General features: G+C 37.1%; 1 protein-coding gene across 1 annotated transcript; it reads left to right on the top strand.

The window, feature by feature from the left end:
* Positions 1 to 1550: 1550 nt before the first annotated feature.
* Positions 1551 to 7937, top strand: LOC134806748 (uncharacterized). The gene is made up of 2 exons (XM_063780069.1): positions 1551 to 2805; positions 7804 to 7937. The coding sequence occupies exons 1-2, from the start codon at positions 1551 to 1553 to the stop codon at positions 7935 to 7937; spliced, it is 1389 nt and encodes a 462-aa protein (XP_063636139.1).
* Positions 7938 to 11279: the final 3342 nt, after the last annotated feature.

An 11279-nucleotide genomic window follows, 5' to 3' on the forward strand; every position in this document is an offset into this window, starting at 1 on the left:
TTGATGTTTACATAACATCAATTTCATTGCGCATGCGACTTTACTGTAAATATATATATATACATTTTATTTAAAATTTTAAAGCGCCGCGTAAATAATGCACTGTTTAGAAAGTAAATATAGAAAATTTAGTACTCCACTTTTAAATTTGTAATTTTTTTGCCGTGTTTAGATGTTTTAGTGATAGAAAATGTACTTTAACAAGTTATGCTACGATAAAACTAGTTTTATAAATGAATATAAATGGGTTTGTCAGTTCATTTTAAATTCCTATTTAATTGTAGAGGTTAGAATATGAGCAACCGTAATGGCGTCCGACTGTGCTGAATATAAGCTGCTGCCACAGCTATTATGTGCTAAATTTCTGAATAGGCATTCACATTATTCGCGTTACTAAGCTACATGTTAGATAATAATGGTTTTAGAACAACAAGTTTTGAATAACATCAGTATAATAGTAATTGTTTTCTCAATCTTAAAGCCTATTAGGGTTCTATACACAAATGGTAAAAACCACATAGATCCTCACTAGTTTGATGAGAAACATTATAGGTATGTAACACGGGCAATATTCAATCCTACTTCCTACTAATATTATAAACGCGATATAATATTTAAGTTATATGATAAATCTGGGGGCACGGCAGATTACACAGTTATTTTTTCCGTTATCAGTTCCGACAAATATGTAGTAGGTAAAGGTACACGAAAAGATGTACGACGTGAGTACGAAGATGTATATAGTATGAGTATGGTATGGTTACGAGTATGGTATGAATATGAATATGGTATAGGTGCGAAGGTGCGGGTATATTAGTAGCGGGTATCACGGGTATGAGTACAAGTATAGTTTGGTATGGGCAGTATTGTTTAGGTATGAGTACGAGTATAGTGTGGGATGGGTATGAGTAGACCCACTTGAAACCTAAAAACAGTCCGTTCAATATCGACAGGAGAACCGATTTCGCTATATTTTAATAGGGGGGGATTATTTTATTTTTCACATACCCAGTCCAGTCTACAAGTTTTTAATGCAACAATATCAATAACTAGCATTTGACACCTTGTTTGCCAACTAGCAACAACCTTAAATGGCCATTGGTAAACCTTATCTCGTTGCAGTAAGGTTGGCAAATGGTCCGTTAAAAGTGTTTACGATGGAAGCTAGTAATTGTTTACGTAAAATAACCAGCCAGCGGAGCCAGACGCAAGGCTGCCTCTGCCATCAACATACGAAACCCTTGCAAAATAGGGACGTGGAACGTTAGATCGCTTCTTAAACCAGGACGTCTGGAAGAACTCCTCCATACAATAGATAATAACCAGATAGACATTCTAGGAATTTGCGAACACAGATGGGAAGGTGACGGTGACTACTGGTATGATGACTACAGAATCATTTTTAGCGGAGACAAAAAAGGAAAAACGGAGTCGCTATAATACTGAACAAAGATATAGGAGGGAAAGTAATAAACACACTTCAAATTAGCGATAGGTTACTGATGGTGGTATTAGATACAAAACCAACAACTGTACTAATACAAGTATATATGCCTACTTCAGCACACAAAGAGGAGGAAATCGAGGATATGTACGAACAACTAGACGAACTCCTACGGTCGGTAAAATCCGAACATAACCTGTATATTTTGGGCGACTTTAACGCAGTAGTGGGAGATATAAAAGATGGAGACGTTACGGGAAAATGGGGCTTGGGAAATAGGAACGAAAGAGGAGAGAGGCTTATTAACTTCTGTAAACAATATGATCTGTATATAACCAACACCATGTTCGAAATGCCAAAACGGAGAAGATATACGTGGAAAATGCCCGGAGACATAGCGAGATTTCAAATAGACTACATTATAGCTAGAACAAACAGCAAAAAACACATACGCTCCAGCCACGCGTATCCAGGCCCAAACATCGATAGCGACCACAACCTAGTATTAGCCAAATGCGAAATTGAATGGCCCAAAAACCACAAGAATAAGACCAAAAAGCTAATCAACATAAATTTAGAAAGGCTAAAAAACCTAGAGTACAGAAAAGAATATAAAGAAACAACAGATCGGATATTACAAGAATGGCCGACACCAGAAGGGACCTTGGAAGGTCAATGGAAAACTATTACCAAAACTATAGAGAAGGCCTCATCCGCTGTACTTGGAAAGACTAAAAGGGCACCCAGGAAAAATTGGATCACTCAGGAAATTCTGGATTTAATACTACTACGAAATAAATATAGAGACACTCCAACGGAGGAAGGTCAAAATCTGTATAGGAAGTATAAAAACAGAATCCAAACCCTATGTGTCCAGCAGAAAGAAAAGTGGTTAGACGCACAGTGTAGTAAAATAGATTTCTGTATGCAGAGAGGTTTTCTGGAAAGACGTTACAATTTGGTAAAAACATTGCAAGGAAAGAAGAAAACAAAGAGCAAGGTCATAAGCAACAAAGAAGGCAAACTGCTATACGATAAAGAAGATGTAGTCGGCAGGTGGGTTGAATACATAGAGGAACTATACGAAGGAACAAATCTTAACGGAGACATATTGGAGGAAGAAGAAAAAGTCCCGGATGACTCCAAAGGCCCGAACATACTCTGGAGAGAATTCGACAGTGCACTGGAAGCATTAGCAGATAAGAAAGCACCAGGAAAAGACAATGTGCCAGCAGAACTATTAAAATGTTGCGGCCCTGAAGCTAAAAACTACCTTTACAACCTAATATCAACCATTTATGACACAGGGCAGGTACCAGAGGAATTCTCGACGATCAAAACAATTACCATTCCTAAAAAAGGTAACGCAGTGGAATGTGGAAACGACCGAACGATCAGTCTGCTGTCACATACTTCAAAAATTCTCCTAAAAATCATACAGAACAGACTTAGACCCTAAAGTAGAAGAAAACCTTAGCGACGATCAGTTTGGGTTCAGGAAAAACATAGGAACTCGGGAAGCCATACTGGCTTTACGCAATATTATCGAAAGACGCCTTGACCTTAACAAAAGCACGTACAGTCACCAGCATAAATATATTACTATGGGCAGCCGTGCAAAAATATCTGATCCTCTATTTGGGGCATAAGTATATGACGACACTACGTCGGTAAAAATATGTGATGATTTGTGGTCGGCAAAAACATTGTTACTCTGTATCCGCATAAATATCTGATCGGGTCGCTTAAAAATATTTGATTACTCATAAAAATTAAAATTATGTGATTACATTCACCTGGCATAAATATCTGATACACTATGAAAGCAATATCTACATCTGATGGCAGATGGACCGCCTATATATCTGACACGTTGGAAAAGCAAAAATATGTTATTGTTGTTATCAACCTGCAAAAATGAACCATACCCGTTTGATATAGAGCCGTAAATTGTATGAAGTTATTTGACAATTCACGAAAACAGTGCAGACTTGTCATTGCATATGTCTGTCTCACATTTTATTTTATCATCAATTTGACGGAATAAAATGGTTTGTAGCATTGAAATAAAAGCTTTGTTGCATACAAGATTATGATCGTGTCATTCACAGACGCGCAAATTTGTCAAATGTAACTTTTAATGCCGTGACAATATGAACCAAGGAACGCGTCTTCTGACTGAATGACATGATCTATATGGTATGTAAGCCAACTTTAAATATTTTCCCTCTACGTTTCGAGCTAGGGAAAATAACCATTTGTTAATCGCTTTATTGCCGCTCGTAGGACAGCTGCCGCACAACTGCATTCAATAAAACACGGCAGATATTTATCAATTTTATTTTCACTTTCTTACCAATAAAAAACTTAAAATAAATTGTCTTGAACTTAAACTCCTATCCTCTGCTTTAATAGAATACGTGAAATGAACTCTAATATCTAGTATGCCCACCCTCGGCATTGATAACATCAGTCAGCCTGTCTCGCATGGACATAACCATGGTGTAGCAATGATTCAAGCCCCGCAGAGATTCCCATATGTCAAAACAGTGCCGAGTTAAAGTTGCCTTCGTTCTGGCTTGTGTGGGTCCCAGTGCTGTGTCATTATGGCCCACAAGTTTTCAATGACATTTAGATCTGGACTTTTAGGTGGGAAGTCTAACAACGCAATTTTCTCTTGTTCGTTAATCCAATGGCGAACAATACGGCTGTTGTGAAAAGAACAGTTGTCCTGGATCACGTATACAGGATTGACGTTTGGATAAGTAATATGCAACGAGGGCAATAGCACATCGTTGAGGATTTCAGTATAATCTCGGCTGTTTAATCGACCAGTTACTTGGCACAGTTCTCCCGGCCCTGCAGACGACATCCATCCCCAAACTCCGCATGAAATACGACCCGATCTTCTATTTTCCATTACGTTTAATTCGTCATAACGGGTATTATTCAATCTCCACAATGGCACTCGACCATCCATGCTTGACTGAAACACTTTTTCATCTACAAACGCGACGTTTCTAAAATCAAAGTTTAAATATTGATTCGCAAAATCGAGTCGGAGGTCCTTATGTCTTCTTTGCAGCACGGGTTTTCGTGCAGGGACTCGATTTCTTAAGCCAGCCGCTTTCAATCTTCGACGAACTCTATCGCGGGATATACCATAGTCATTTGCGACTTCGAGCGTTGAAGTTATAGGATTTTCTTGATATAAGCGAACAATATTTTGATCTTGAATGGCTGTTGTTTTACGGGGACGACCTATCTTTTATGATGGTCGACATTGCCTTGCTGATTCCCATCGCGTAATCCATAACTTAACGGTATTTCTCTAAAAAAAAACAAATATTAAGAATATATTATTAAGTAATAACACTATTCATGAAGTCGGAATTAAGTAATTAAATATAAAATAACTTACAGAAACTCCTAACACATCCATTATTTCATGAATGGGTTTATTTTCCTCGTGCATGGAAACAATTCTATGTTTCAAATGGTCGTCGACTCGATAAGTCGCCATGATATTTATTTCTGTGCCTAACTGTTGTGATTATCCCCAAGGAGTAAATTAATAGGCAACTATCCCTACGAAATAATAATAAAGTCGATTTTATGTAATGTGACATATTCAAGTTGACTTATTTATTATTCTTTTTAATGCCATATAAGAAGGAAGCTTATTATATACTTACTATACTCTTTGGGTTTATTACACATCTCCTATCAAGTCTTCTGATACATGATTTTTAAATAAGTCACAATTTAACTGTGCAAATAAAAAAATGTGAGACAGACATATGCAATGACAAGTCTGCACTGTTTTCGTGGATTGTCAAATAACTTCATACAATTTACGGCTCTATATCAAACGGGTATGGTTCATTTTTGCAGGTTGATAACAACAATAACATATTTTTGCTTTTCCAACGTGTCAGATATATAGGCGGTCCATCTGCCATCAGATGTAGATATTGCTTTCATAGTGTATCAGATATTTATGCCAGGTGAGAGTAATCACATAATTTTAATTTTTATGAGTAATCAAATATTTTTAAGCGACCCGATCAGATATTTATGCGGATACAGAGTAACAATGTTTTTGCCGGCCACAAATCATCACATATTTTTACCGAGGTAGTGTCGTCATATACTTATGCCTCAAATGGAGGATCAGATATTTTTGCACGGCTACCCATAGTAATATATTTATGCTGGTGACTGTACATCAGCTTCGTAGATTTAGAGAAGGCTTTCGACAATGTTGAATGGAACCAACTCTTTGACCTCCTGAAACGCAAACACATAGATTGGAAGGACAGGAGAATAATTGTAGAACTGTATAAGAACCAACTGACAGAAGTAACAATAGATGATGTAACTAAAACTGCAAATATAAAGAGGGGAGTAAGACAAGGATGCAGTCTATCGCCATTGCTGTTCAACCTATATATAGAGGAAGCTATGCATGAAATCAAAGAGTGCACTAAAGGAATAAGTTTCGATGGAACAACTATGCACTGGATCAGATTTGCCGATGACATTGCTCTCATGGCAGACACAGAAGAGACGCTCCAAGTAAATATACAAAAAATGGACGAAATTTTCCGAAAGTATAACCTTAAAATAAACGTTAAGAAAACAAAGGTTCTGGTGACAAGCAAAACCAATTCTCCCAGAGTAAACATCGCTCTCAACTCGGAAAGACTACAACAAGTAAACACATTTACCTATCTGGGAAGCATCATCGAAGAAAGAGGCAGAAGCGAGAAAGAAATAAGAACTAGGATAGCAATGGCAAAGAAAGCTTTTACTTCAAATAGACATATTTACAACAGCAAAATCCACATAAACATAAGGAAAAACTTAATCAAAACCTATATTTGGAGCACCGCCCTCTACGGATGTGAAAGTTGGAACATCACAACACAAGACCGCCGTCGTCTAGAAGCATTCGAAATGTGGTGTTGGCGAAGGATGCTCAAAATCAGCTGGACAGAAAAGCGCACCAACCTTGAAGTTCTAGAGAAGGCAAAAGTGAAGAGACAAATAATGCACGTCATTGAAAAACGTAGAGCCAAATGTATAGGTCACATACTCCGACACGAAGGGTTAAACAAAATCATACTGGAGGGCAGAATTGAGGAAAAAAGAGGAAGAGGAAGACCCAGAATATCATACATGACACAGATAAAAGAATGGTGCTGTAGCCACTCATATCAGGAAGTAAAAACGAAAGCCCAGAATAGGCTGGAATGGAAAATGCTGCAGCGACAGAGGGCCATCAGGCCCTCTTAATATTAATAAAAAATAACCAATCGAAAAGAATTGTTAAGAAAACTAAACCTCGATTTTTTTAATAATGATTGGATTAAATAATAAATACGCAAGATGTGTTCAAAATAAAATAAAAACTAGCTCAAGCTCAAGGCAATCAGGCTCAAGTAGCACCGTTGACCGTGTATAAAGCTACGGAACCCTCTCCACCGTGCACTTGTTGATACTAAGCAGTAGTTTGAATAGCGCTTGTCATTGCGTTCATTTTGCAGCTTTTAGCAAGAAAAGATAGTACATGTGTACTAAAATCGCTATAACTTAAGTATAAGTGTTGTTTTAGTATTTATTATTCAGACGTTATGTCTATAAAAGCCATAATTAACCCATATATGCAGCTACTGAATAACAAATAAGATTTGGATTTCATTACAGCTTCCAGTAATAGCGTCCACCTTTATTCAAAAACTAGCATTAAAACAGAAACTACAACCGCTTTTATACAGTTGAAAGTCTCCACCGACGCTTCTTTTCAGCATTTAGTAGCCACTATCACATTTTTTATAATATTGTCTGCTTAATATCTCACAACACAGAATATATACAGCTAATTGCTGCTAATGCCGCTATTATTCAGCGCTTAGTAACCACAAATGCTTTAAGCTGAATAATGTCCGACTAACTGTGTAAGAAATAAGTAATATTCAGTTTTAATATGCTAAACCGATACTATGCAAACTTTATTCAGCATTAATTGGTATATAGGCCCCACTAGGCCCACATATTTCTTTATTCTGAATTTAGTAATTTTCACCGCTTATACACAAAATTTATGCAATCATAATTTGAATAAGATGATAATTTTACTATATTATCCTGCTTGTGTGTTACTTGGGTGGCGCTCCGCTTTGATCGGGCGCTGCCAATAATACAATTTATTTGTGTAAGCCGTCAGCGGCTGTGGGCCGACACTATGGTAATCCCTAATATACGATCGCGAGACGGGCGAAACGCGGGGTTTTGGCCAAAACCTAAGATGAAAGTCTAGTGCACTGACGGGTACCGGGTGTAGCTTTCATCCGCAGATATCCTGGAACTTAGCGTAGCAGACGGATCGTTGTTGGCCGGCGGCGGGCGTTCATCGAGCCCCAGCTTCGGCAAGCTAGAGCGAGAACAACCCGCGGCGCTCGGAGTTTCACGGGAAGGACCCGCGTGGTGACACCTTGGGGTCGTCGAACGGCAGCAGAGCCGTCCGACACACGGCCTGCAAGTCAGGGCCGTGCCCTACGGCATGGAGGCAGCGTCAACACGACGCTCAGCAGAGTCGGAGGCGCGCAACGTCGCGCGAGGAGGCACGACCACCAATCGTGATTATGTCCGTCGACGATATGGAACGCACTAAGTAAATTACGCACTTTACGCGCACAACTCACGCGCGGCGATATACGCACTTTATATTTCGGTCTCCCACCGGCCGAGCCAGGCGGCGGAAGGAGACGAGGCAATTTATCTCAATCTTTAACTAGAGACCATCTAGATGCTAGTACATCCCAATCCGAACTCCAAGTGTTAGTTTGGTGTTAGTCCTCTAACCCAAACGTCAACTACCGCTCAATTTCGTTTCGATCCATATCAACACGTTAAACGTCAAACCAACGTCAAATCTTTTCCAAATCAAATGATTCTCGAAAAATATAAACGTTCATTAATACTTGTAGTATTTTAAGTGCTTAATACTAATTATTAATAATTACATTTTTGTTTCTGCTTTCCACATTGTTTCATTTGGGAATATCTTCTCTGCCTATGCAGGAACGAAACGCCTGTTTTTATTTTTGACGTTTCTTACGTCAAGAATGTTACACGATAATTACCCGCATATTTACAGTTTATGATTCTTAACCAATTTCGTAAATGATTCTAAAGTACCAATTAAATCGGGATGTGATCAATGTAAACAGCTACAGTGAACCGCGGGGATCATTTTGGTGTGCGCATCGCCCAGTTCGGTTCAGTAATCTCCGCGCAACCTGCACGACAAGTTTCGTCCAAGTGGCGTGGTTGTTCGGACTTGATTCTTCCTAACGAGCTAGCCAGGAAGCTGGATATGCTAATCGACCTACATCTAAGAAGGTACATTACAGTTTTACATAAGTGTCACATTCTGGTGTATGTTATTTTGTCGGAAATGCGACACTAATGTTGTACAGGTTATGTTCTATGTTTTTGCAATAGGTAATTATGTAGCATCGCTACAGACACTAACACTTTGTGCAGGGCAGCAGCACAGCGTGGAGCATTCTAGATCCGGATTTGTATCTCGCCCTCTCTCTGGTTGGTATCCGTGACGATGCATCCAACATACTTGAACCTCTCCACTTTGGGCACTTTGGCTTTGAACAGAGTAGCATGGCGGTCTTTGGTGTCGGAGGCCAAGATCCACTTCGGGCCGTTGCGCCACAGCAGTAAGTAAGTAAGTATAGTTATTGTGATGGAACGTTACAAAACGAGGAGTAGAATCTTTAGATTTTGTAATACATACTTATTATGTTGGTCAATAAAATTAAAATATTTTATACCTACCTACTTTCAACATATAGTCTTACTGATTATGGAGCTTTTTTGCCGAAACGCTGCATTTTGAGATGGAAGCAAGCCACTTTGCACGATGATAGTGGAGACCAAATAAAACGATTTTTCTCGAAGCACCCGTAATTTCGTCCCTTAGGAGCCGAGAAAAAGCGAGGTCTGTTAAAAACATGAATAAAAGTCTACAAGTTTCACGGATCATCCGACTAAGATAAATTTGGTGTTAATCGAAAGAAAATAACTTTGCTTGATGTAAAAAATATATACACAAAGTTATATTAAAGAAATATAGTGTTAGTGTAAAATTATAAAAAAAAACCTTTGACGTTTTATTTTTCAAATAGTGTCTTCCACGTTGAAAAATGTCTGCAAATAAGTAATTAATAATAAAGTCAAACATATTTCTTATCAGAAAAAACCGCATCAAAATCGGTTAAGTAGTTTATAAGATTCATGTTCCAGAAGTTGGCCTAGTTTTATTTACATGACGATTTATAATTAATGACTACTTTTAAGTACTGTATTAAGTTCTAACTATTTTGTGCTTTTCTTATTAATATAAAACACACCTTTATCTATGTATTATATAAACATTTATACATATATCTTCAAATTCATTAAACAAATTATGAGGCATTGTGTTTAAAAGTAGGGCTAGTACTTTAATCCCTACGAATATTGGGCAAATCAAAGTTGTAAAGTTAGTAGGTACGTTAAAGTACGTATAAGTAATAACTTATATAATTTTATAAAAATATAACATTTTCAATATAAAGTATATTTATCTGTAAAAAGATCTACATTTTATTCTCTTTTTTATTTCATCCTCTACTTTAACCAGTTTAGCCAGTATGAATGAAGCTAAAGATGAATAATCTTTTTCTTGTAAATATATTAATATCATCATATCAACCTTTAATCGCCCACTGGTGAGCATAGGCCTCTCTTCGAGTATGTTAGAATATTTTTATTCTATGTACAAATTGTATTACGTATGAAACTGACCTGTTTCTCTTTGACGTCCAATGTTGATAATATATTACACTATTTATACACTTAACACAACATCACGTAAATTTTACAGAATTTGTTATTTATGTGGGTACGATACGAAACCACGGTTGACAAGAGAAACAGTAAGTTAACCTACTATTAAGATTTGTAAACTACTTTGAAGTGATTATACACGTGATTGTATTTCGTATTAATATTACTGATTAATAATTATGTTTGACGGATTTTATTGAAAAGATGTTCCAAGTTTTATTCTGCATAATTCGATTGAGAAACTACTTCATGACGTCACTTATCGAATGACAAGTGGCATGATCAACAGTTGCCAGGTAGAAATGGGTATAAAAGGGACCGATCGATCCATTATTGATCATTCATCATTATGCATTCTGCTTTGCGCTGCAGCACTGAGTTAATTATCGCCAAAGGAATATTGAAAGTTAAGTAAATACTATGTTGGTAATTACTTATTGTAATAATTATGTACTTACTTGATTAATTAGATGGATTAATTAATTAATTAAATCATCTCTCACTGAATTATAAATTAATAGTGATTGTATTTATTAGTTGTTGATGATAAGGTGAATAAATTGGATTATTTAATTTAATAAAACAGTTTTATTTTCAATTACATCTGTTTATTATTTTATTTATCTTACTAAAAACTTAAATAGTATCCAGTTATTGATTTAGCAGTTTTACATAATTATGAAACAAGGTAAATAAATAACTTAATGGCAAGTTATGCCTTTGAAATAATATTGACTATCAAATATTTTGAGTTGTATTTAATATTTTTTAAATTATTCATTTATCTAACAAGTACGCCACTTATCACGGTCGTGAGCCAATCTCATCCAGAAGTGACCCGCAATCTTCGGAATGTCGTCCACCCAACGAGCCAACGGACGCCAGGCACTTCTTTCGTCTGAAAGCGGCCACCATTCCGTTAACA

The sequence above is a fragment of the Cydia splendana genome, chromosome 3 (assembly GCF_910591565.1).
Source record: "Cydia splendana chromosome 3, ilCydSple1.2, whole genome shotgun sequence".
Taxonomy (NCBI): domain Eukaryota; kingdom Metazoa; phylum Arthropoda; class Insecta; order Lepidoptera; family Tortricidae; genus Cydia; species Cydia splendana.

Excerpts from the sequence above, each read along its gene's own strand:
- LOC134806748 (XM_063780069.1), top strand. The coding sequence starts at position 1,551 with ATGCCTACTTCAGCACACAAAGAGGAGGAAATCGAGGATATGTACGAA. Across the intron at positions 2,806-7,803 it reads AATTACCATTCCTAAAAAAG|ATATCCTGGAACTTAGCGTA; the intron begins GTAACGCAGTGG and ends TTTCATCCGCAG.